This window comes from Gobio gobio, assembly GCF_949357685.1.
Source record: "Gobio gobio genome assembly, chromosome: 17".
Lineage (NCBI taxonomy): Eukaryota > Metazoa > Chordata > Actinopteri > Cypriniformes > Gobionidae > Gobio > Gobio gobio.
Genome location: NC_137110.1, coordinates 38,585,916 through 38,613,905, shown reverse-complemented (window position 1 = coordinate 38,613,905; position 27,990 = coordinate 38,585,916). Strand labels below are relative to the sequence as shown.

At 39.9% G+C, this 27,990-nt stretch overlaps 2 protein-coding genes across 3 annotated transcripts in view; one reads left to right on the top strand and one right to left on the bottom strand.

Annotated features, from left to right (window-relative positions):
- Nucleotides 1–9,962, bottom strand: part of pcnt (pericentrin) — a 60,906-nt gene extending 50,944 nt beyond the window's left edge. For both annotated transcript variants that reach the window (XM_079840766.1, XM_079840767.1), the window contains exons 1-6: nt 9,726–9,962; nt 6,807–6,980; nt 6,020–6,214; nt 3,574–3,723; nt 3,081–3,176; nt 169–2,097 (exon numbers count right to left, since the gene is read on the bottom strand). In XM_079840766.1, the coding sequence (XP_079696892.1) occupies nt 169–2,097; nt 3,081–3,176; nt 3,574–3,723; nt 6,020–6,214; nt 6,807–6,980; nt 9,726–9,773 (2,592 nt within the window). In that variant the 5' untranslated portion in view covers nt 9,774–9,962. The remainder of the gene's footprint in view (nt 1–168; nt 2,098–3,080; nt 3,177–3,573; nt 3,724–6,019; nt 6,215–6,806; nt 6,981–9,725) is intronic.
- A 1,244-nt stretch (nt 9,963–11,206) lies between these two features.
- On the top strand, nt 11,207–27,640 carry cUnh21orf58 (chromosome Un C21orf58 homolog; the record flags this gene model as incomplete). The annotated part of the gene is made up of 7 exons (XM_079840865.1): nt 11,207–11,260; nt 11,414–11,471; nt 18,046–18,119; nt 18,451–18,633; nt 26,127–26,238; nt 27,223–27,347; nt 27,452–27,640. 7 exons carry the CDS (start codon nt 11,207–11,209, stop codon nt 27,638–27,640), a joined length of 795 nt encoding a protein of 264 aa, XP_079696991.1.
- Between the last annotated feature and the right edge of the window lie 350 nt (nt 27,641–27,990).

Below are 27,990 nucleotides of genomic sequence, written 5' to 3'. Positions count from 1 at the left end.
ATGTCAAATAAATAACATATTCCAGGTTTTCCACATTCTGAAAAAACAAAGGGCACACATTTGTATGCATTTGTTCATTCTTATTACTCAACTTTCAACCAGCAACAGATATTGTAGTTTACACATTAAATATACAGCATATTTTGAAAGAGAAATTAAGATTCAAACCTCAAAGTTCTTCAGTTCTGATTCTAGAACCTTCTCCATGCTCTTTGCTTGGTCCTCCAAAACTTCGAGACGTCTTTCTAGGGTAGCTTTCTCCTCTTCCATGTTGGTGAGGTTCTCTTTAAGGCACACTAATTTAGACTCAAGGTCTGTCTTCACTTCCTCCAAGTCCTGCAACCGTCCAGATTTCTGCTCTACTTCAGCTTTGAGCTGCTGAAGCTCTCTATTGGCTTGATCCAGCTGTAATGTTCTTTGACCAAGCAGGACCGAAGTAGCTTGGTGTTTTTCCTTTTGTTGCTCTAGCTGAAGTTGAAATTCATCTCTCCGAGCTTGCAAAGAGGAAAACTCACTACTTACGGAGTCACCTGTTGCTTTCTGCTCATTGACATCCTTTACTAGCTGCTCCTGAAGTTTGAGTTGAAGCACCAATTGGGCCTTTTCTTCCCTCAGTTCCTTTATCAACTCCTCTGTAGACAAAGGGATTGAGGTCTTATTGGAATCCGTGTTGTCGGGCATTATCCTTTCATTGTCTTGAACCTGCAGGTCACTCAGTATGTTCTTGAGGTTGTCTTCGTTCATTTTCTGGCTGATAACTTCCTCGTACTGAATTCTTTTCTCACGTTCCATCTCCAGCTCCCACTTAGCTTCCTCAAGCTCCTCCGAAGCCTTGCTCCAACGCTCCCGCGCCTCCTCAACCTCTTTTGCAGATTGCTGAACCTCTTCATTAAGAACCTCGAGCTGCCGTTCCCGAACCTCTAACTGCTCTGACAAGTCTTGGCACTGCTGGATCAGAAGCTCTTTAGCCAAGTCCACAGTGCCTGCACTCTCGTTCAGCTCTTCAATGGCTGAGGTTGAGTTTTGGCACTGGGCATCAGTGAAGGACATTTCATCATGTTGGTGCACATCAATGCCAGAAACTACAGACAGAGAGGTGACATTGTTAGGGTAATCTGAAGCATGAAATACGAGCTCACTGTCTAGCTCAAACCTGGACGTCTCAGAGTTCTCAATAAGGCTACATTCCTCCAGACTCCCTTCAAGTAATGAATTTTCTTGAGGCCCTTCGGAAGCCAAGTATCGCTCCATCAGAACATCCTGGAAACCCCCTGCAGAGACATCAAAACTATAGTTTTCTCTGACAGCACACTCAATGGCTGTCTCCTCATTGTACTGCTCTTTGGAGATTATGTTCCAGGGTACATCTGCGCCATTGTCTTTGGAAATGTTATGATGAGAATCAGAATGTTGACTTTGGGCCTGTTTCAAAAGCTCCTTGATGCAATGGATCTCATCAGAGTGCTCCTCAGTCAGGCGCCTAAGGGCAGCCTCGTGAGCTTCGGTAAGCTGGGCTACATTCAACTCCCTTTCCTCCTCCAGAGTCTGAAGCCTGAGATCATAATTGGAAATATCAGCTTCATATTTGGAACGCATATGGTGCCCTGTCTCCTCCTCTTCATGAAGACGATTTTGAAGCTCCTTGACAAGGTTATCTAATCTGGCCATTTCTTGGTTCAGTTCTTCCTTCTCTGCTTTATAATGCTGGGCTTCCTGGGCTTGGGTTTCAGCAAACACAGCCAGATGAGCTTCCATCTGGGTCTTCTCATTTTCCAGACTCTGTACCCTCTTCTGAAATGCTTCTACTTGTTCTTGAGCTTGCTGTCTGTTCTTACACTCTTCCTCTAGCTCAGCTCTAAGACTTTGTAGTAAAGCTTCAGAGTTTGAGTCAGGACTGTTATCTGGGAGCAGAGGGCTCATACTGGATAAATCTAAACCACCGTGTTGGTCAAGCCTTAGATCTGTTTGATCAGCACTTCTCTGGGTAAAGGCATGTTGAAGCTGAGAGAGGGAGTTTTCCATAACACACAATTTCTGTTGCAGGTCTGTAATCTCAGCTTCTTTTTGGGCCAAGACGCACTGTTGCTCCTTAGTCAGCTATAAAACAAATGAAACCTGTTACTAATACAAATGCATATTTTGCTTCATTGACAAGCTTAAAGGGTTAGTTCACCCAAAAATGAAAATTCTGTCATTAATTACTCACCCTCATGTCGTTCGAGACCCGTAAGACCTCCGTTCATATTCGGAACACAAATGAAGATATTTTTGTTGAAAGCTGATGGCTGAGAAAGGCTTCAGATAGGCCTCCATTGGCATTCAGTACACTTATACTCCCAAGACCGATAAAAGGCACTTAAAACATCGTTACAAAGTCCATCTCACCACAGTGACTCTACAATAATCTTACGATGCGACGACAATAGTTTTTGTGCGCAAAAAAAAAATCAAAATAACACCTTTATCCAACTTGTTACTGCCTTCCGTGTGTGCCTCCACGACGCATGCGCGAGAATATGACGCAGATCCGGCGTTCGGACAGATGACCCAGAAGCGATTTGTTTACAATCAGAGGAAGACGCGCGTGTCTAAGCTGTTGGATTCTACATTGATCGTGCTTTAGGTCTCGGCGTAGTGCTCAAAATGGGGCTTAAGTGTGCATTTCATGGATTCCCGAACCCCGGCGCTACGTCATATTCTCGCGCATGCGTCGTGGAGGCACACGCGGAAGGCAATAACAAGCTGGATAAAGGTGTTATTTTGATTTGTTTTGCGCACAAAAACTATTGTTGTCGCATCGTAAGATTATTGTAGAGTCACTGTGGTGAGATGGACTTTGTAACGACATTTTAAGTGCCTTTTATCGGTCTTGGGAGTATAAGTGTACTGAATGCCAATGGAGGCCTATCTGAAGCCTTTCTCAGCCATCAGCTTTCAACAAAAATATCTTCATTTGTGTTCCGAATATGAACGGAGGTCTTACGGGTGTCGAACGACATAAGGGTGAGTAATTCATGACAGAATTTTCATTTTTGGGTGAACTAACCCTTTAACAGTTAAAAAGATTCAAGTGGCCTGACCTGCTGTGACTCCTCCAACTGTACATGCAGCTGATTCTGAGCAACCTGGGTCAGATCCACACACCCTTGACTTTTGCTACGTAGATATTCTTTAGCCTGAGAAGAGCATTACATTTCATTTGTTCAGACTCCTACACTATTGTGTTTTATTGTGAAAAACAAAAATAACAAATTTGTTGCACAATGGGGACTAGCAACTTATGGGTTTTGTTAATTTAGCCATTAAGGAGACCAAACAGTCATATTAGACCTTCCATGTTCAGGGAATTAGATGTATTGTCAGTAGAAGTCACCACTAGTGATTATTTTCATGCCAAAGAGAAAATAGCATTTCTCTATTTGGTACTTTCCAAACCCAAAGAAACACATTTTAGGCCTACAAATCATCACTTTTAAAGCACTCCAGTAAAAATTAAATCAGTTGTATTTGAATGAATCGGTGTTAGGGAATATACCAATGGATGTTTTTTTATTGCATGAACTTCAACTTTACCTGCTGTAGTTGCTGTTGTAGTCCCTGAATCTGACCCGTGAGCTGCTGTGCCTCCAATTGCACCTGGTCTCTGCTCTGCAGCGCCACCTGCAGGTTCTTACTAAGCTGAGATATGATCTCATTCCGTTTCTCTACTGCAGCCTGTAATTGCTGTGTGAAGAATTAAGCAATTTCAACAGTATTCTTTAAGTTTCTGTAAAACCTTAAAACTATACATTTAAAAATTGGACTACAGCAAACAATGAGTTAAATTTGACAGAATAAGCACCTGTATATTCTTCCTAGCACCTAGTAAAAACAATCAAGAAATCAAACCATGACCGCAATGAACACATGGAATGTGGATTCGTTTAACCTCCTTCGTGAAATCTAATTGGTTCTTTCTTTCCGTTTGCACCATCAGAAATTCAAACAAACGAATTATGGCAAACACTACGCTCCAGAAAGCAGTACTCTGCCTCAGGTTTCTAGATGTGTTCATAACCATAACTATGAATGAATCCAGTCAAACGGACAGATGTAACCCAGTTTGGAAGACTCTCTCATTTCTATTTCAGGATATTGGCTGTTGTGAGCTATTCAACATCTGAGAAAAGAGTGTTAGTCATGTCCTCACACAATTGGGAAAAATTCTCCTTTACAAAACTTGCCAAGTAAAAAAAATTAATATTGCAGAATAATTAAAATTATATTTATTTTTTTGTTGAGGTGTGTTTAGCTTCTGATCTAATAGACAGGCAAACGTACTAAACGTTAGTGTTATCAAAAATATCAATATTTCGATACTGAAATATCTGAAACTATTCCAAGACTGATTTTTCTTAGTATCGCCACACAGATACCAGCTGTAAACTCGCTTTTCTCTCCAACGGCAAATTGAGACACATCTGCCTCATCTCACTCGCTCGTCTCATTCACTCCAGTTGAATGTGTTGTTACAAGGCCTGAATTTCGCTGCAGGGGTACAGGTATTGAGCAAAATTCCAGCAGGTTTAACTTTAATTGTAGCATTAATCTGCATTTAAATAAAATGTAAAATAACACTGGATAGTAGGGCTGTACGATTATTTGGAAAATAATCAAAACCGAAATTCAGAACCTCCAACCGATGTATTTTTCCCATGTCAGCTATTTTGGTTTTAGTCACGTGACTCTGCCTCGTCAGTCACATCAAGTGCAGTTTGCAGGCACACAGAGAGATGCAGGAGCAGTTATCTTTGTTTATAGATGCCCAGAATCACTATAGTAACTGCATGTTTTACACAGTTTATACAGGTAAGTTAATCGCCGTTCTTATAGCCTACGCTCTGCCACACACACACGGCGCGCGCAAGCCCCGAAGCCAGATCGAGTTCACTTTTTGTGTGACACAAGAGAGCCGAGCCTGAAGGCAGACCTCTTTCACCTGCGTCCTCAAAGCTGTCATTTGTATGTGTTTTAAGGCCTGCAGTTTGAACATTAAAGGGATTTTAGACCATCAGATGTGTATTATGTTGAACTAATGCCTGATATATTGTGACAAATGAACACTCAGACAGAAGCTCGCACAGCACGTGAAGATCGCGCGCAGAGAGCAGCGCAGAAACGCAGTGTCAACGCTGTCCTGTGACTTAAGTAAAGTTACTAAAGTAGCTTAGAAACTCAACCGTTATAGTCATATATTTTAATACCTTTGAAGTAAGTACAAACCACAGCTTCATAATGAATAGAGACTGTATGAGTAATTCACACACACAATCACTCTCTCATTAATGCATTAAAATAAATGTAATGTAGGCCTACTGTGTTAATTTATCTGTATCTAATGCACAACAAGCAGAAATCTGCCCCATAGACAATAACTGCTGAAAGTGAATTGTTTCCTTCAAGTATTTTAAAATCACAAAGAAATGCTCTTTCATTAGAAAAATGGAAAGCAAAAAAAAAAAAAAGAAAGCAAAATAATCGTTATCGAGGTAAAATGTTCAATTAATCAAGGTTTTTATTTTTGGTCAAATCGTTACAGCCCTACTGGATAGTATTTATTGTATAAAAAAAAAAAAAAAAAAAAAAAAAAAAACCTTTAATTTCTGTACTATTTCTTACAAGAATACTACCGTTAGACTCATCTGAAAAATCTAAAGTCATGTTTATTTCATTTGTCTCTTTATTCTATTGTATTTATTAGTGAAATTTGTTTTATTACCGACTGTTTATTTGTACATTTAGTTAAAGTTTCTAATAAAGCCTCACTGTGCTGTGTGTAAGTTATTGCAACAAAATTACCCAAATTATCCAAAAAAAATATATCTAAATGGCCGTTTTGCCCATGGTATCGAAAATCTATATTTTTCAAAGTATCGTATCGAAGTTCGAAATGTAATTATCGTGACAACAACTACACATGCATAAAAGCATGGGAAAACATAACTTCAAGTGTATAGGTCCATCAAGGTTAAAGGTTTACCTTCAATTGTTCTTTGCCAGTGTGTGCAACTACAATCATTTCTGCAAGTTCGCCCTCTGCTTGATAGGGCAACTCGGATTCTGCCAGAGACCCAGAAGAGGAGCTCTGTTCCTCGTCATTGGTGTCATCTGCCTCTCTGCTGCACTGATGGACATCTGGAACACTGCTCTCTGCGCCGCCAGGTCTGAATGACGCCTAAATGTTCAGACAAACATGCTTATTTTCCACAGCTTGTGTTACCATGACTACATTCCCCCCAGCCATGTTATGCTAACTGACCTATTTTTTGTCAGATGGGGAGGGAGAACAAATATACATTCTATAGCCTCTATAGAATTTGCCCATGCTTGTGCAAATTGTGCAATTTGTACATGCTATATACATGTGACATGTAAACTTGATGTCTTAATGACATGAAACAACTGAACAGTGAAAGGCTTTACATTTATATTGACATGAAACAACTGAACAGTGAAAGGCTTTACGTTAATATTAACAAGCAGACTAGATATTAAATTCAATGATATGAAAGAATCAACTGACCCATTTCTTAAAGGGGTCATAATTTTTGTAATCATTATTGGACTCCTACATAGATTTTTAGTCAAATTGATATTGCCTTCTCCTGATTGCATCACTGTGACTGATGTGTCGATGCTTCTGACTGGCGTCACAAAGTCACAGAAGTTTTTATTTTGTGCTTATATATAATTAAATAATTTGTCAGCTGTAACAAATAAACAGGACAGTTTTGACAACTTAAGAAACAATTAAACTAAAAGCAAACCTCTGAGTATTCCTTGCTGATCTCTCCATGACAATCGTCTGTCTGTGGTCCTTCTAGGTGGTGCTCTTGCACAGAGCAGTCATTTGTCTTGACAGTCGGGCCCTTCCTCTTCGTCGTCTTTTTCTGCGTGCTCGAACTGTCGCTTTTCGCCCGACGCTGTCTAAAGTAAGCAAGCTGCGCCAGAGGTTGAGGGACAGGTAGAGGGAAACGTACATCAGGATGAGATAGCATGAACACAGAATCAGCATTTTGCTGGGCTTTAAATATGAGCCACGTCAAAGATCAAATGGATGCATCTCCTGACTCCTGCATGACTAATGTCTCATAATTAGACCAGACAAAATAAGGCATAGTCTTTTTAAGGGATGATTTAGTCCATAATGTGAAAGACGACAGCAAGAAAACCAAGTTTAAAAATATATATCCAAATAGATGGCAGGAAAAACGATGGGTTCTTCATCTTCTAAAAACCATCAACCTCTTCCTTTTTTGAAGAATCCCTGATCCTCAAGCATGGAAACGTGGTGACGCCTGAAATACGCACAATTCTACAAGAGACGTTTCTCACAGCTGCCTTAAAAAGCTTATTCCAGATTAAAGCAAGCTGAAATGAGCCCTGCTGGATCAAATATTACAATAGTGCTTCTATGAACAAACATCAGCATAACCCCTAAGGCTGTTAAACTACAGTCACATGACAGCAATCCATCAACCAAACAGAATGCCAACCAAAAATTATGATTCCTGGGCAGGTCTGCAACTATGATAACTAAGACCGCCAAGTGAAGAGATGTTCTCTGCAGAACCCATTGAGAACCAAATGAAAAGGGGAAAAGGAGGAGCGAATACACGCAAACCATTCACATAAATGTACATACTGTGACCTAACTTGGAACTACCCTCCCTGGACTAAACCTCTAACCCAGATGAGAGTACGAATAAAATACACCTGAAAAATCACAAGAGCAGGCTATTCTGCTGGATTACATTTGACCTGCTTTCATAAACATGTAGATAATCAGTTGTGTTTCGCCCACTGAATGTCAAATCACATAAAATGTTGATCTGAAGCCTGGGGGACGACAAGCCACAAACAGTTTCTGGAACAGCGGCTTACATCCAATATTCAGGCCACTCTCTCTAACACATTGCATTCACACACTGGCTTTGTAGGAAGCTAAACATCTAAAATAATAATAATTATTAAAGTATATTTATCTTTACATTATTGGGAAATCACAATACTTTTGTCCTAATTTGTTCGCTTGCAAGTAGGGATGGTCATAATTAACTGGTTGAACTTTAAACCAAAAGTAATAATTAATGCTATCGGTTAAACGTTTTTTAACAAACGCTATGACAACCAGCAAGCCACTCTAACAAGTTAAGTCTTTGAGCTAAATTAATCTACAAACACACAACAGTCCAGACACATCCCATAATCAACTGTTGTTACAACAAAGTTGTAAACTGTTGTTAAAGTTACAAAGCTTAACAGTATGGATCCAATGACCCAAAGCCAATGCAAGAGAGTTTCAGGCCAGACGATATGCTTGACAATGCAGAATTCACCTCTTATAGGGCATCTTACATTGATTATGAATGTGTAAACTTATACATCAACCAACAAATCATTTTAATTTTGTGTGTGTTCAATTTTGTTGTCTAGCTGGATCAGAAGAGGATTTGATGGAATTGCTTGATCGTTTGAAAGTTAGAATGAGTTGAATAGTAAGGTTCCACGTCATATTTTTTTTTTATAATAAACTTATAATGAAAAATACAAGCTCTTTTGTGACTAAAATAGCACAAATTATGATATTTGTGAATTCCATTATTACTCAAGTTACTCAACCTCATGATACGAAAACAGTAATTACTCTTACGCGGGACACAAAAGACTAAGGATTTTTTTTGCCCTATACAATAAAAGTAAAATGTAGGTTCCACATAAAAAATATATACAACACCGGGGTGAGCAAATTATGACAATTTCACTTTTGAGAGTCCTTCTAATGCTTCCTTGCGGTGTTGATATTTTAATCGTGTGGTGCCTCCTACAGGTCTCTTTGTGAATAACAGGTTGCATACTTCTGTGGATTGAATAGTATTTTTTTTTTAACTCAGTCTTCAGACATTCAGCCAATATCGTGTTCAAATCATTTGAATTGTTTAACTGTTGAAAGCAAATGAAAACATCGGTCACTTAATCTCGGTTTTCCTCTCAATGCGGATAAAATGCAGTTCCCTTAAAAGCTCTCGAGCTAAATATATAACTTACTGTATATACCTGTGATTTGCACGGACCCTGCCTAGAGACACAGCTGTATCGGTTTCCCCTAATATTCAAAGGCAAATATAACTATTTGCAACGTGAAACATACCATAAGCAAATAAAGTAAGTTTCCGTTACAACGCAACGCATACAAAACTCGTAATTTGTTTCTCCCCACATTCAAACTCCAAACATAAATACCCAAAGTTAAATAGAGTATTATATATATATAAAAAATAATAATAATAAAGTAAAAAGGCGAAAAACTTCCAGCTGAGGAATATTGTTTTGAATTTGAAAGCCAACGCAAATAAACGAGATACACTTAGAGTTTAAGCCTAATGTTGTCCATTATCACTATGACATATTAGTATAATAATCAGCACAATTGATCGTGAGACAGACTGATGTGCTGACAAACAGATTCGGGCTAACAAGTTTTATAATAAGACATTGTGCACCAAGAACAATATGAGTGACTGTGATATCTGTGCATGGTCGAAATAGAAGTGGATCTCAAGTGAAAGGAAAAAAACATGTAATTAAATGTAATAGCTGATGTAATTACAGACATTAAGGATATCAAAGGAATATTCAAATTCAAAACAAGCCTATGTAAAGTTACTGCTAATGTTAGCGCTTACCTTTGCTCGTCCGGCCTCTAATTTTCTCTGCCTTTCATCCTGATCCATCTCCTGGATCAAGGAGTTTCATGGGAATGAAGGAAACACTCAAGTGGGCGCCAAGCAGATTAAAACTGTGTTTCTGTAAAACTCTCCAAACAAATTTATCGCAATGTTTTGTGAGTTGAGAGATTTTCCTAAGGAGTAACTGTCAGTGTAATTTTCAACATGGCCGCGAAGTGAATCCCCGCCCTTATCGGATTGACAGTCTACGAGAACCTATTAGAACAAGGGACGTGAACTTGACAGCCAATGACATTTCTTGTTGCTGAAATTCACCTACTCTTTTTAAAACGCCCTCCTTTAAATGCATTGGGCCCGAGAGACCAATGAAAAGGCGCTTGCAAGCATGACCCCTTGATTGACAACTTCTAGAGCCTATTGCGAAGCATGATAGAGAGAAAGGCCATCCTCCGTAGGTTGTGTATTTGTTGTTGTACTCTCGTTTCCGATAGTCTGAGTGGTTGTGATTGACAAATGAGAGACGCGGGTAAAAGCCCGGGTGAATAAAATCAACCAGTAGCAGAAGGTAACAAAGGCTGGAAACGACATAACAAAAGTTGTTATTTTTTCACCTTATACAATCTTGATAATATAAGGCCCAGTCTCATAAATTGTAAAAGCTAGACCAATTAAATATAATAAACTTTTGATTATATTATTATAAATATGGCTAATTTTGGAGTATAAAGGTATAAAAATGTTAATTCCAAAAATATGTATAATCTTTATTAATTATGACATATTGATAATGTTATGTTAAAGACTACAGATAAAACTTAATGCTATAAATGTATAAATGCTCAAAACACAAGACACAAAAACAAAACAAAGGAAGAGGTGCAAACTCCCAAAAGTAATGTTTTGAAAGGTGGGAATCTTATGTGAAATGCTCTGTCTCTGTCTGAAAATATAATTTTCACATGGTTCAGACTACACTTTACAGTTGATCTAAATTAGTTTAGAGTTTGTTTAGAAAAAGTACAACTGCATTTGAAAAATAATCAATTTCATATTTTGTAATGCATATATGGAAAGTGGACAAATAAACATGTTTGATATATGAAAACATTTGTGTATCATCAATTGTTTGAATTATTTCATTAATATGACACCTATTTTCTTGAAGAACCCCATTCATTCCAATACAGATCATTTTGGCCCCCTTTATGCATTTATGTAGGGTTTTTTGTTTATGCATTCTAGGGTTAAATGCACATTCAAATTAAAATTGCACTTTTATTCCATTTACTTATTCATTTATTTATTTTAGAGTATTCTACTATTGGTTCTACCATAACAAAAGAGCCTCTCTGGATTTCTAATGTAACTTAGCAACGTGAGGGTTGGGCAAAGAACACAAATGTTTTTGACAACGGACATCTTTCTACAGCAAGCATGGACAATAACTAAATAAACTTATTTAAAACGGGTTTTTTAAAATGGCAGATTTGGTTGACCAAATGACATGGCTGAGATTGAAAATGCTGGAAAAGGTAAGTTGTTTTGATGTGATAAATATTTATCAGTTATTACTGACATGGTTTTCTTTCTTTTTTTGTTGTTGACAACATTCTATCAAGAGAACTTGTCTATGAAGATACTATGAAGCTTCATTGATGTAGCCTATCCTGTTTATTCCTCTTTAGAGACTGGAGAATGAGAGAAATGACAACATTGAACGAGAGGGTTCAGCACTTTCCACAAGTAGCCTAACGTTACACAACACAGATAAGAGTGATGTTTTGTATGCTGCATTATTGTGTTTTTAGAATTTTAAGAATAATTGGGCACTATATAGGGAGACAAAGCACCATTCACTTCAATCATGTAATAAATATTACATTGTGATTGATGCTTTGTATGCTTTTGTCTCCCTGACAAAAATTCTGACCTGAAAAAAAAAGTTGTCAGTTGGGCTGGACAATAAAACATATTATCATATCGAGATAGGGCATATCGATAATTTAGGCTACGTTGATAACGATTAGGCTATACATTTTTTGGACATTTTTACTCGATATGGATAAACAGCCATAAAATCACACAGCAGAAATAAACGCGACATCAGCCAGTCAGTGGCAGTGCGTGTCTTTTTTGTGTAAACTGATACACAACTCACACACACGCACACTGGAGTTAGAATCATGCCAAAACCTCTCACACACACACAACGTGTTTTACTCGCACCCAACGATTCACAAACAAACTCAGCGTGGTTTGCAAATGCAAAACATCACTCACAAACTAATGCATTTTGTTCTGCAAATAAAAAAAACGTACCTATCAAAAATACAGTACGTTTTACATATACAAAGAAACGTATTTCTTCAATGACAAAAAATACCCTCAAGTACAAACTAAAATTTTTCAAGTACAAAAAAAAATCCTTCGAGTAAAAAAAAAACCTTCAAGTGCAAAACAAAATTCTACAAGTACAAAACGAAATCCTTCAAGTACAAAACAAAAATCCTTCAAGTACAAAACAAAATCCTTCAAGTACAAAACAAAATTCTACAAGTACGAAAAACTGTCACGTGACTTTTGGCACTAATTTTTCGCCTTGCTGATCCACACGCAAATGCCTTCAGATCCACACGCATGCTAGTAAACGGTCATGTAATTCGCACTCCACGACAGCAGGTGGCGCTGTTACCGACTTGCTTGGCGCCGCCACGGACATGGAAAGAGAAGAGAAGAAGAAACGCTAGCGTGGGGGACGTTTTTTGAACAAGATGAGTGGCCAACAGGTGAGTTTGCTGTCTTTGCTGGACTGGTGAATAAAATCAAATGTTATAAATGTTAGTAAATATCAAACTCCAGAAATGTCTGTCGTGGGTAGGGTGAATGGCCGTAGCCAGCTATGAGGTCAGGTCACCGAGGTCCGGGCCTCGGTAATTTTTTTTATATTCAAAAATAAAATTTCAAGCTCTCTGAATGATTAATTAGCCTTTTAAACCACTTCATATGTAACGTTAGAACAGTGAACGGGGCTTGAGAGCGTGTTGTGAGGGCGCGGGTGAAACCTCCGTGTTGCCAGATCCACCTATTATATGTCTTTTTGGACTCGTTTTTCCCACTTATTGTGACACTTTAGGAAGTTTGTTTTTTTTATTACCTTTACAAGTTACTGTGAAGTGGCGAAGTTATGAGATGGTGATAACAATAGAAAAGATAAAAATATGTCTGGCCATTTTATTTATGATGCATATATTCAATTACCACTTAATCTACAGTTTACAGTAGTTGGTTGTAGTTAAACTGCAGTGCATTTAAAATCTCTGTAGCTTTTTCAGTAGTTAAGTACTTTGGGTCATGTAGTTTAGCTAGTTAATTACAAACTGCAAATTCATAGTATTAAAATAACTTTTTTTCCACAGCTCATTGGCCACAGTTGTCATTTAATGACAATCACCTGTTATTTATATTTTCATGTGGTTTGAGTTTAAGATGTATATGTGTGCCAATATCGTGTGCCAATATTTGAGGTCTCTATCACTAATGGTCATGAAGATATTAAGAATAAAGCAAAGTGTAGTTTTTGGTCATTCTACTGGTCATGTTCAATTATACCAGTATTTTTGACCTCATACATTTTTCCTCTCTCCCCCTCTCTCTAGGAACTGCTTGCACAAACAATGTTTGAGAGGCTCCACACACAGCTCCAGCATGTTGTCAGTCAGCAGCCACTTGACCTGGATTACCTTGAATTTGTGTGTTCTCACTTACTAGGCTTACAGTAAAACGTACATTTGGGTAACAAAAAGAACAGCAGACATGCCGCCTGTTAGGACTGTCAGCGGCAGCAGGAAGCATAGCATTCCTCAGCTCTCTTAATGTCATATAATGAATGTTCAAACCAAAGACATGTAGATTGTATTATTTTTATTGTAATAGAATCTTAAAACATCTGGGGGGTTGGAACAACCCCAAAAATACATTAACTTTGTTTAAAGGGATAGTTCACCCAAAAATGTATATTCTGTCAGTAATTACTCACCCTCATGTTGTTCCAACCGCGTAAGACCTTCGTTCATCTTCGGAACACAAATTAAGATATTTTTGATGAAATCTGAGTGCTGGATCACTCCTCCATAGGCTGCTAGGTGGCCCAAACTTGCTGGCCCAGAAAATGAAAATTCTGTCATCATTTACTCACCCCCAAGTTGTTCTAAACCTTAATGAGTTTCTTTGTTCTGCTGAACACAGGGGAAGATTTTTGGAAGAATGTTTGTAACCAAACAGATCTCGGCCCCCATTGACTTCCATAGTATATTTTTTTCCTACTATGGAAGTCAATGGGGGCCGAGATCTGTTTGGTTACAAACATTCTTCCAAAAATCTTCCCCTGTGTTCAGCAGAACAAAGAAACTCATTAAGGTTTAGAACAACTTGAGGGTGAGTAAATGATGACAGAATTTTCATTTTTGGGTGAACTATCCCTTTAATTTTCTGGGCCAGCAAGTTTGGGCCAACTAGCAGCCTATGAAGGAGTGATCCAGCACTCAGATTTCATCAAAAATATCTTAATTTGTGTTCCGAAGATGAACGAAGGTCTTACGCGGTTGGAACAACATGAGGGTGAGTAATTACTGACAGAATTTACATTTTTGGGTGAACTATCCCTTTAACTGACAACAACAAACAACCCAGGAGACTCTAAGACTCAAACTCTGAACTGCATTTGAAAGAAGCTACACTGCCATTATACCAATCCAAATCCAGTGTCACATGTTTGAAGGCAGGCAATCAATTCTTCCTTGAATACAGTAAAGTCTTGGTAGCGGACAGGAAGACGGAGAACCTCAAAGCAAGTGGAAGACTTTGGCAGTCTACAGTTAGTCACCTCCAACGTGAGGGTAGTTGTAGGAGCCTCCCATCCAACCCAGAACTTCACGAGGGCCTTCAGTTCATCACTGGATGCTACAAAATAGAAATATATAAATGCTCAAAATGATAGAGAATGCGTTTTTTATACACTTTGCTCATGGTTGTCAAATATTTTTTTGAAGAACAACGCCAAACATGATTTTACCTGACAATTATTGGCTATGTAGCTGATGCAAACACTTGATTTTATCATTACAGATTATAATTCAGTTTTATAGAAAATGTTCTAAACAATCTTAAGAGCCATACAGTTGCATTTATGCAGTATAAAAATAATATAAACAATTATTATTATAAAAACTTAACTAATTGGGTGAACAAATGATGTTGTATTATGTTGGAATTACACATCTGAAAATGGGCTACATGAATAAAGTGGATTGGATCTGAAGTTATCAGCCTCCCAGTACGGTGTTATTTCAGTGACTTATATATATATATATATATATATATATATGAAGAGTTCAGATGCAAAAGCCTCTAAATGCCATTTAAAATTTTCTTATAGAATGATCATTTTTATCAAGCTTGTATATTTAAGTTCAGTAATTTCACTTAAATGATAATTAATAGGTTATCTTCATTGCCATTTAAGTGAAATTATTGAATTTAAATATACGAGCTTGATAAAAATGATCATTATAGAAGAAAATTTCAGATGGCATTTAGAGGCTTTTGCATCTGAACTCTTCATATAATATATATATATATATATATACATACACACACACACACACACACAAGGCCGTAACCAGGGTTTGAAAATTAGTGAGGTCCGAGGTAAGGTGTTAAGAATTGTGCTAAGATAACACCCACAAATGCAACTCATTACAATATAACCTAAACTTTAAAATAGGCATTCTTTTTGACATCTCATTTGTCTCCTTCTGATCTCTATCCTCTTCCTCTCTGTTGCTCTCCTCTTTGTCCTCATATCTATCTTTCTGATCTTTCAGTTTAATCTCTTTTTTTTAAGAACTACATGTAACATATTTTGATGGAATATTTTTGCCATTCTACACTCTCTGTTCTGTCTGTTTTCCGGATAAACATAGTTAATTTAGACCTTCTTTATTGCATCACAATTTGTTATGTAACAATACTGATTACTGTAATAGATTTCCATAATAAACATTGCTATATGGATAAGTAATAGTGCCCTAATTTTGTGCTCTAAAGCAGTGGTTCTCCACTGGTTAGGCCATTGGACCCACTTTTTACCATGGACATTAAGCTGCGACCCTTTTACAGAATTGGTGCAAACTGCTATCCTACAACCAAAAAACAGAGTAGAACCCACTCAAAACGACCCACCAATTGATGAACACTGCTTTAATGAATGTTTTTTATGATGACTTTGCGAAAGGTTAACTAAACAGCAGGAGCCGTCTTTCTGCTGGTCAGTTTTTGGCATATTTCATTGTGTAACATACAGATCAGTATTATGCTATTGTTTTTGATAGTGTTGTTCATTTCTTACTGAAAATAACGATGATCATTTGTCTTACCGAATGTGGTATCTTCCTGTCAGTAATTAACGTTACAGTGTGTCTATAGCTTCTTTTTAATGCCTGCCACGAAAAACATAAAAAAAAAATTATAATAATACGAACTAAGTTCAACGCTTGTGTTTTGGGAGAGAAAATGAATATATCACTAGCCTGACATTCAACTTCCCACTTTATTAACTTCCTAAAGTGTCACAATAAGTGGGAAAAACGAGTCCAAAAAGACATATAATAGGTGGATCTGGCAACACGGAGGTTTCACCCGCGCCCTCACAACACGCTCTCAAGCCCCGTTCACTGTTCTAACGTTACATATGAAGTGGTTTAAAAGGCTAATTAATCATTCAGAGAGCTTGAAATTTTATTTTTGAATATAAAAAAAATTACCGAGGCCCGGACCTCGGTGACCTGACCTCATAGCTGGCTACGGCCATTCACCCTACCCACGACAGACATTTCTGGAGTTTGATATTTACTAACATTTATAACATTTGATTTTATTCACCAGTCCAGCAAAGACAGCAAACTCACCTGTTGGCCACTCATCTTGTTCAAAAAACGTCCCCCACGCTAGCGTTTCTTCTTCTCTTCTCTTTCCATGTCCGTGGCGGCGCCAAGCAAGTCGGTAACAGCGCCACCTGCTGTCGTGGAGTGCGAATTACATGACCGTTTACTAGCATGCGTGTGGATCTGAAGGCATTTGCGTGTGGATCAGCAAGGCGAAAAATTAGTGCCAAAAGTCACGTGACAGTTTTTCGTACTTGTAGAATTTTGTTTTGTACTTGAAGGATTTTGTTTTGTACTTGAAGGATTTTTGTTTTGTACTTGAAGGATTTCGTTTTGTACTTGTAGAATTTTGTTTTGCACTTGAAGGTTTTTTTTTTACTCGAAGGATTTTTTTTTGTACTTGAAAGATTTTAGTTTGTACTTGAGGGTATTTTTTGTCATTGAAGAAATACGTTTCTTTGTATATGTAAAACGTACTGTATTTTTGATAGGTACGTTTTTTTATTTGCAGAACAAAATGCATTAGTTTGTGAGTGATGTTTTGCATTTGCAAACCACGCTGAGTTTGTTTGTGAATCGTTGGGTGCGAGTAAAACACGTTGTGTGTGTGTGTGAGGTTTTGGCATGATTCTAACTCCATAGTTTTCAACGTTCAACGTTTTCAATATGAGGACATGAACAACACATGAACGTCGTAAGATACAAAAAACTGAAATCTGAAAGGTCACAATAAACCGTCAAAATAAAAGCTCGTCTACTAAAATGTAGGAATTATCAAAGTAATTATAATGTTAAGGAATATAATGCTTTAAAAAAAATTCATCCTCCTTTTACTTATACACTGTTCTGCTATGTAGCATCTTATTTGACAAAAAAACAAAAAAACGTTTTGTTGTAAATTATTTGCTATTTTCATTTGATTACACTTTAAAAGCTTGATTACATTGTTAACGTTTATATCAATTTGTATTGAATCATTAAACACAGATTCCCAAAAAAATAAATAAAAGGAAAACATAGAATTTAGGGGAAAATAAAATGGATTTCATTGGGCCCTAAATTAAAAGCTATGTGAAGTAAGATTACGAACAAACAAGTTTTTTTTTAATTCATCAGGTCTAACAAATATGTGGCAAGCATTTCCTTCCTCCAATAATTGTATATGAATACTGTGATAAATATCGTATGATATGGAAAAATATATATTTTTGGTCATATTGCCCAGTCCAGTTGGCCTAGTTTTGTAGTAATTGTTTCAGTGGTGTATTCTAAGCCTAAATAAAACATATCAAGGACTAAAAACAAAAGCAGATGAGGACGTTGAAAATACAGATAGGCCTACTGTATGACTAATTCCTTGTTTTTTGATTCCACAGGAAGTTATGATGGTCAGGCAGATGCATTACACAGCGCTCTGAGACGGAAGAGAAACCTCCTAGAGAGACTGAGGGTATAGTGTTTCACATGATGCTAAAATTATTATTCTGTGCACTTTAAGAAGAGTTTAACTTATTAAGATGATTAAAACAAAGGCAATCTTGAACAAGTGGTGTTCAAGTGAACAAGTGATGTGGACCTAGGTGGAGCTTATAGCATAATATAGGTTTGATAGGGTAAGCTTAGGGTGATGGTGGAGCAGAAAGTCAAGCTTCACACATTGGCTCTGCTGTGAGCAGCCTCTCATCTTGAACAAAGTGTCACATAAATAGTAAATAGAAACATTGTATCTTAAATCACAAATATATACAGTAAGTGTGTGTGTGTTTATGTGTATGTAACAGGAACAGCATATGATGGAGGATCTGGGAAGGCCACACACATGGGGTGGATCTCATAGGCAATATCATTATGAACCTCTTCATGGGCCACTCCAGCCTGTGCCTCCCATCCATGTCCACCAAAGTGCTCCACCTCCTCCTCTCCCTCCTCCTGTCCCTCAGCCCCCTCGAATCATTCAACACACTGTATGAAAAGTTTTCTTATCCTCCAGTTATATTCTCTTTCTAGCACCTACTGGCCAGATCCTGCATAGAATATCTACATTTACTATTACAGTTCATTCTTTATGTTCTAAATAGTGTTGTTTTCATCAACGAAAAGTATGACTAAATATCGTCGTCAACGAACCTTTATAACATGACGAAAACGAGACGAGACGCAACGTAAATGCTGGTCATGTGACGATGACGAATAAAAACGAGACTAAATGTGGTTCACAAAATAAAAACTATGCTAAAATGTCTCTTCATTTTCGTTGACGAAAATGAGACGAGACGAAAAGTCGCGTTTTTATTATTATTTTGCAGTATTTTTGTGCGTCTCATTCAGGGGCTGCATCAGGGCGCACTGCTCAGACGCAGGTGACATCACTCTCTTCAAGCCCCACTCGCGCGGCGTTTTAGAAGATTTAGCTCCGGTGAGTGAACGAGACCAATGGCCAGTCGGGGTTCGTAAGCACTATTCGGACGGTAATTATTTGTCCAGCGGTCGTAAGGTGTCTTTATCATTTACAGGGGCTAGTCAGTGATTTTATTGTCGTCTTAATCCAGAATATCAGTGTTTTTCTCCCACCACCCGTGTAAAAATCTCCGGCCGAATGACCTAAATTACTGTTTGACAAACACCAAGGTCGTGTGGTGCCTTCTGAATCCACATCTCTGAGTTTTCAATAATATATAACTTCAGAATTCACGGTTTATATCCTTTTTGGCCACTGCAGAGCACCGTGCGGCTGTGCTTCGCTGTAATTTGGATGCATTTGAAAGATCTAGACTTGTATTTCATCACCGCTCAAAAAAAGAAAGAAAAGCACGTAAACATTTGAAATGTGCCGTTATAACGGCAGCAATTAGATATGTTAAAATAACGTACTCGGTTACTTAACGTAACCTCGGTTCCCTGAGATAAGGGAAGGAGTACTGCGTCTTTAAGACGCTATGGGTAGGTTCTCCTACTCTCGAATATACTGAAGTAATTGTAAAATCACGCAGTGCTACTGCCCAGTCAAAACAGTGTCGAGACATCTCGCACGCTATTGGCTGGCCAGTGGGAACTGCATGAACCAATGGCAGAACAGCGTAATCTGAGCGAACCAATGGGCACAAAGCCCGCGAAGCTGAGCGCAAGAGCCCGCGAAAGGGGCATATAAAATACGCTGTAACTGTCAAAAACGTCAGGTTAAATCGACTGAAGCGACGATCACCCGAGTCAGCGCCATAGCACGGCCGTCTACGCAGTACTCCTTCCCTTATCTCAGGGAACCGAGGTTACGTTAAGTAACCGAGTACGTTCCCTTTCGAACGGTCAGTTCGTACTGCGTCTTTAAGACGCTATGGGAGCCTATTTAATCCCGCCGTGCTATGATAAGCGCAGTGACATGTACTCCCTCAAGTTTGAACACTTATTAGAAAGGGCTCAAGACTAGAGTTACTGACACATCATTTATATTAATAATATATATGTACACACGTCTTATACTACTGGGCTCATAGAGGCCGGTAACTATAAGGAATGTGTAAGCATTGAAGCATATGAAGGCCCCAATGCCAACTTATGACGGGGACGGGCTTACAAGGCCGTCTGATATTCATTAGGCCGTCTTAGTATTTTTATACAGCGAAGACTTGTGCCTGCAGTGCAGGGACATCCAGACTGAAGAATCTGGTTAAAGTAGATGGTGAGGACCAACCTGCCGATCTACAAATGTCACCCATAGAAAAAACTCCACTAGACCACGCCCAAGAGGAGGCCATGCCTCTGGTGGAGTGAGCTTTGACACCTATGGGGCATTGGAGGCCCATAGTGTCATATGCTAACGCTATCGCGTCCACTAGCCATCTGGCTAGGTTTTGTTTGGTGACCGGAAGTTCCCTAGTTCGGTCACCAAAACTTACAAAGAGCTGCTCCGACTGTCTAAAGTGGGAGGACCGCTCAATATATGCTCTAAGCGACCTAACAGGGCCGAGCAGGTGTAACTGTCTCTCATCCTCCGAAGTGGGGAGGGCAGAGAGAGTGATTACCTGTGCTTTGAACGGTGTTGAAAGCACTTTAGGTACATAACCATGCCCTGGTTTGAGGATGACTTTGGAATCGCCTGGGCCAATTCTAAACATGACGCGTTCACAGATAACGCTTGAATGTCACTGACACGCTTAACAGATGCCAGTGCTAGTAGCAGGGCAGTTTTCAGCGAAAGTGGCTTTAATTCAGCCGTCTGCAGCGGCTCGAAGGGAGGTCTTTTTAGTGCTCTTAGGACCAATGAAGGTCCCAGGATGGCACCGTAGGAGGGAGAAGGGGGTTAAGCCTCCTGGCTCCTTTTAAGAATTTTATGACCATGGCGTGTCTGCGTACTGATTGGCCAGCTATAGGCGTATGAGATGCGGCGATAGCTGCCGTGTAGACTTTGAGTGTGGATGGAGTGTGTCCTGCATCCAACATCTCTTATAGAAAAACAAGAATTTGTGATATCTCGCATGACACTGGGTTATAGTTCCTGACTGAACACCAGTCAGAGAACACTGACCATTTAAGGGCATAGAGACGTCTAGTAGACGGAGCTCTAGCTTCACTGATGGTGCTCAAGACACTCACTGGGAGGTTCTTGAGCCCCCCTTGAGTTGCCAAACATGTAACGCCCACAATTTTGGGGTGGGGGTGCCGGATTGTCCCGTTCGCCTCAGAAAGGAGATCTTTCCTTAGGGGAACTGGCCATGGGGCTGCTGATAGTAACTGAATCAACTCGGGAAACCTGATGTGGGTTCGCCAGAGTGGAGCTACTAGCAGGACTGTGCTCGCATTCCCTGATCCTTTTTTTTTTTTTTTAAATCTGGGGAATGAGCGGTACTGGTGGAAAAGCATAAAGTATGCAGCTGGGCCATTTGTGGGCCAGCGCATCCTTGTTCTTTGAAAAATAGATTGGGCAATGACAGTTGTCTTCGGAGGCGAAGAGGTCGACCTCTGCCCTCCCAAAAACACTCCATATCATTTGAACCATTTAGGAATGGATGGCCCATTCCCCCGGGGACACGAGGCCCCTGGAGAGCATGTTTGCTCCCTGGTTCAGTCTGCCTGGCACATGCACTGCTTTTAGTGAATGTAATTTGCCTTTTGCCCATAGGAGGAGATGTCTGACCTGTTGGTTGAGCCATCTCGACCTGAGCCCGCCTTGGCGGTTTATGTAGGAGATCACAGTCGTGTTGTCCGTGCGGACTAGAACATGGTGACCTGAGAGACGTGGTAAAAAAGTCTTGAGGGCTAGCACTACTGCCAGCATTTCTAGGCAGTTTATGTGCAACCGTGACTCCGTGCTCGACCATGAGCCGAAGGCCGGTTCGCCCTCGTACAGAGCGCCCCAAACTGAGTTGGAGGTGTCCGTGGTGACCACCATCCGTCTGGAAACTGTTTCCAAGTGACCACGGGGCCAGGGATTTGACACAGCCGCGGCCCACTTTGATCCAAAGCTGGCCTGAATGCCACGCTTGGGAAGGAACCCGTGATTTCAGCCAGTACTGCAGGGGGCGCATGTGCTTCATACCCAGCGGAAGTACTGGAGAAGCTTTTGCCATTAGGCCTAGCATTCTCTGAAATTTTTTAGGGGTGTGTAGGTTCCCATTTTGAATGAACATGCAAGCTGCTGTGTAGTCAGAGCACGTTCGTCCAATAGCCACGCCCTCATTTGGGCTGAGTCTAAAATCGTTCCCAGGAAGGAGGTTCTCTGCCTGGGAAGCAATAAGCTCTTGGCTGTATTTATTCTGAGACCCAGGCATTCTAGATGGCTGAGTAGCATAGATTTGTGAGATTTTATTTCTTCCTCTGACTGGGCCAGTATGAGCCAGTCATCGAGGTAGTTCAGAATGCGCATTCCCGCTTATCTTAAGGGGGAGAGAGCTGCATCCATGCACTTCGTGAAAGGACAGGCCAAATGGCAGGACTGTGTACTGATAAGCCTTCCCGTCGAACGCGAATCTCAAAAACGGTCTGTGACGTGGGATAATTTGGATATGAGAGTAAGCATCTTTCTGATCCAATGAGAAAAAACCAGTCCATCGGGCAGATTTGCGCGATGATCTGTTTTAATGTCGGCATTCTGAAAAGCCTTTTGATAGAGCCTTGTTCAGGTGTCTGAGATCTAAGATGGGCCTGAGGCCGCCATCTTTTTTTTTTTTTTTTTTTTTTAACTCGCCTTTATGGCGGTAGAATGCAGGGGAGCACGCATTAAAGCGGACTCGTAGTTTACATTCATTGCATGAAAAACATTCAGAACAGTATTTTTCTCCCTGACCGGAACAAAAACGGGCCGAGGGGAGAGATGTGACACTGTGCGGACAGCACTTATGTGTAGCGGCACACACCTGTAGTGGGCGCGTGCTCTACATATAGAGCGCTCTCGGCGTGAGCAGTAATCTGTGAGAACAGTGCTTATGTGCAAGGTGCATGTATTTTAGTAAAGTCATTGTTAAAACACAGCGTTGATGTGCAGGCGAGCGTGTTTGACAACAGGCTAGTTGACTGCAATATTTACATCTCCAGTCGCCTGAACCGAGGGGATTGAGAGAATGTAAAGTAAGTCTGTAGTGGTAATCCGGCCACAGCAGGACTTTTGAGTGGTTCTATAGCGCTGAATTAACAGTGCTTATATGCAGGGGTACACCCTATGTAGGGGACACACTGCCTGCAGTCATAACAGAGGAAAGAACTCTTAATTGTTTATTAGGATCACCAATAATACAGCGTTCTGTGTACAGGCGTGCATGTTTTATAACAGGCTCGTTTACTGAGAGAAGTGGTTGAAGGCTTGGCCGCCATTCACTAAATTGAGACTCACTGAGAAACCTGTGAGAGCTGGGCTCGAACCGGCAACCCTTTGTGCGAAGTACACCGTAACAGCAGAGGGCGCGGCTATGACGTAAGTCGCGCTCTTGACGGTGTTTTCAGTGTGTGTGGCGTGCGTGTTTCATAACAGGCTCGTTTACTACACTGTTGAACCTTTCCAGTCGCCTGAATAGGGGACTGAGAGAAGTGGTTGAAGGCTTGGCCGCCATTCACTAAATTGAGACTCACTGAGAAACCTGTGAGAGCTGGGCTCGAACCGGCAACCCTGTGTGAAGTACACCGTAACAGCGGAGGGCGTGGCTATGACGTAAGTCGCGCTCTTGACGGTGTTTTCAGTGTGTGTGGCGTGCGTGTTTCATAACAGGCTCGTTTACTACACTGTTGAACCTCTCCAGTCGCCTGAATAGGGGACTGAGAGAAGTGATAGAGTGAAAAAGACGCAGGGCTTGGCCGCCATTCACGACGCCATTATGCGCTAGACAGCGAGGCAGCAATGACGTAAGTCGCGCTCTAGATAGTGAGCGCGCTGGGAGAGAGAGAGGGGCGCACGCGCTGCCGCTGAGGAAGCGCGAGCTGCAGTGACAACAGCCTGTAGCGTAAGACGCGCTCTCAATATCTCCAGCAGTCTGAGAGAAAGTAATGCAGGAAACTCCACTCCGGCATTCTCTGTCCGCGGCGCTTCTTAGCGCGGCCCGAGTGAGAGAAGAGGAAGAGCGAGACATTGGTAATAGTGCGGATTCGTCTTCCTCATTGCCGCCGAATGAGACCAAGCCCTCGGCGTCGAGCGGAGGGAGCAGGTCCGATCGAGGGAACGTCACAGGGGAAACGTCTCTCTGAGGTGAAGACGAGTCACGCGGGCACTGGGCCGACGTGAACTCGCTAGCCTCGGTATACTCAGCCCTCTGGCTCCGCCGTTCTTTCCCGCCGAGGCTTCGGGCGGAAAGGGGAACGGGAGAGCGCGAGGGCCGGGGTCGCGCTCTGAAAAGAGCGCTATCCGCGAACGGAGGGAGGAAATAGGCATACCCTCGCAGTGAGAGGGCAGCCGGACCCGGTGAGAGCAGCGTCCGCGTGGGCCTTGCCCAGACAGATCACGCACCCTTCGTGGTTATCCTCCTAGTGCAGGTAAGTACTGCACACAAGTGATATGTTTTTCTCAGTATTGTACAAAAAGGATACACCGTAGTGTTTCACCAAAGAGCGCAGGGGAAAGGCGTGACAGCTCGCGGGATCGCTGGCGATTTGAGCGCGCTGAAATACAGCAGTCCGCTGACTCTCGCAGGACGTCCGGGCTGGTTAGTTCGCTATTCCGCTGCAGGCTCGTCAATTCACGGTGAAGGTGGTGTAGTTCGAGTTTATCAGCGAGGACCGTAGATCGTCGCTGAAGGAGATTAATCTGACGTTTTTGACAGTTACAGCGTATTTTATATGCCCCTTTCGCGGGCTCTTGCGCTCAGCTTCGCGGGCTTTGTGCCCATTGGTTCGCTCAGATTACGCTGTTCTGCCATTGGTTCATGCAGTTCCCACTGGCCAGCCAATAGCGTGCGAGATGTCTCGACACTGTTTTGACTGGGCAGTAGCACTGCGTGATTTTACAATTACTTCAGTATATTCGAGAGTAGGAGAACCTACCCATAGCGTCTTAAAGACGCAGTACGAACTGACCGTTCGAAAGGGAACCGCAGCATTATGATTACCTCTAAGCGAATAAGAGGCTGTATTCACTTATTTCCGCTCATTTCCATGTGGAATAAAATTACATCCTTTATTTTGAGATAAAATACAAGACAGAAAAACATTTTAACTATAATGTGGGTCTAATTTTAAACAGATTTAAAGAATTAAATAATAATTTGGATATTATTTTTCTATTATTAAATTAAATTAAATATGCATTTATTCTTATTAAGACATTTGGAAAAACTTTTATTACATTGAAGTGGAAAATAAAACGGGTGTTGTGGAAAAAGATGGGGAGAAATGTGGCCACAAAAATCACAGGAAAAAACACCACGAACCTTAAGAGACATTTATTTTCTTTAAAAGTATGTGTGTATACTTCTAACATGTTTAGTTGGTAAAATAAATATGTTGTAACTTCAAATCAGAGCGTCTTCCGTGTTGGGAATAGATGTATTCTTGAGTCTATAAGGTAACAATAATATAATAAGATAACATTGTTTGAAATGGGTTTGGCTAAAAGAAGATTTTGGTTTTGTCTATAATATGTACTTATACTATATTGACTGGGTTAAATAGAATTGCATTACTAAAAAGAGACTAAAATACAATTTTCATTGACTAAAACTTGACTAAAATGTCATCAGTTATCGTCGACTAAAACTAGACGAAAATAGCCATAGATAATTCTGACTAAAATAAGACTAAAATGCTCAGACTTTTAGTCGACTAAAACTTGACTAGACTAAAAATAGTATGACTATGACTAAAACTAATAAAAACTAAAATGACAGCTTGACACAAAGACTAGACTAAAACTAAAATTAAAACAGGCCGCCAAAAACAACACTAGTTCTAAAACATATAAACAAGTTGTGTGTGTATGTGTCTTTAACAATGATATTATTGCTGGCCCTCCTCTAATAAATTATATTTCTCCTTCCACAAGGTTCCTCAACAGCCAGCCACCATTATCCAGCATTTACCACAGCAACAACCTCTCATAGCACAAATCCCACCCCCTCAAACCTTTCCTTACAGATCAGGAAGTATTAAAGAAGGTACATCAAATACAGAAAAAAACAACAGTTATTGTATACTAAGCCTTGTACTATAACAGTTTTTTATACTTATTTGTACGTCGCTTTGGATAAAAGTGTCTGCTAAATGAATACATCTAAATGTACTAAGCCATAACATAAAATAAATATGTAAGTAATAATAAGTAAAAGTGACTAGGACATTTAAACGTGCTTACACACTCTCAGAAAAATAGTACAAAAGCTATCACTGGGATGTTACCCTTTAAAAAGGTTCTGATATGTACTTTTGGCACCAATATTATGTACCTTTGAGGTACTGCACTCTTTAGGTGCAAAGGTGTACCTTTCGAAAGAGTACCGCCCCAGTGACAGCTTTTGTAATTTTTTTGTACTTCCCAACAAAAAGCAACTTATAAGAGAGAATATATTGTGCATAGTATATTTTTTAAAGAAATTGATAGTTTTATTTAGCAAGGACACAAAAAATTGGTCAAATGCGACAGTAAAGACAATTTTTAATGTTCCAAAATATTTCTATTCCAAATAAAGGCTGTTCTTCAAACTTTCTGTTCATCTGAGAATCCTGAAGAAAGCACTTCCATAGTTTACATACTTCACTTTTCAACTAACAATACATAATGTTTCTTGAGCACCAAATCAGCACATCACAATGATTTCTGAATGAACGACATTGAAAAAATGATCTTTGTCATTCCAGAAAAAAAACAAGTACAATATATTTAAAAACAGTTATTTTAAATTGTAATAATATTTGACAATGTAATTGCTTTTGACTTGATAAATGAATGCAGTATTGGTGAACAGAAGGCTCTTCTTTAAAAACATCTTACTGAACCCAAACTTTTGAACAGTATTGTAGTAAATGTTTCAGGTTGCATGCCTGAAACATCAAAAGTCAATAAGAACAAATTAAATGGACATCAGTTCAAGATTTAAGCTATAGACCAAGAGTTTTTCATTTTATTATTCTTATTACAACAGATATGGTGGAGTTGATGCTCATGCAGAATGCTCAGATGCACCAGATCATCATGCACAATATGATGCTGAAGGCTCTTCCACCAATGGCTGTGTCCCCAGGAGGAAACACACCTCACACAGGGCAGGTAACCATCAGGGGATGTTGTGTTCAACATACATAAAGTTGATATTTGTTCATTTCACAATGTAGTACTATGTAAGTCACAATGCTAATTTGATGTTGGTTCAGGAACTTTATTCAACAGTGAGAGGGGGGGCTGTCCATCATCATCATCACTACGGCTCCCATGGACCTCCTCTCCCTCCAATTGGCTACTCTGTTTGGCCCTCTATGATGTCAGCAGGACAAGGCGGTACTAATCAGCCAACAGTGCAGCATATGGGTGGTCCCGTATCTCTGCCTCCCTTAAACACGTAAGAGTCAACAGAGTAACAATATTAATAAATAATACAAAAATAAATACATTTATCAAATGGATCAGAAATTCTTTTGGAAGTCTCGTCTCTATACTTTTTAAGGTTGGCCAGTTTTATTAACTGCTTAGATGAGTCTTATAAGTAATTAGGGCCCGAGCGAGCACCAATGCTGCAAGGACCCTCTTGAAATTGCTCCGTTTAATTACATTTTTTCTTTAAGACTGTTCATATTGTCAGTAAAGTCAGTTACATACCAATCCAATCCAATCCAATCCACCTTTATTTATAAAGCACTTTAAAAACAACACTGTTGACCAAAGTGCTGGACACAATCTATAAATAAACAATAAC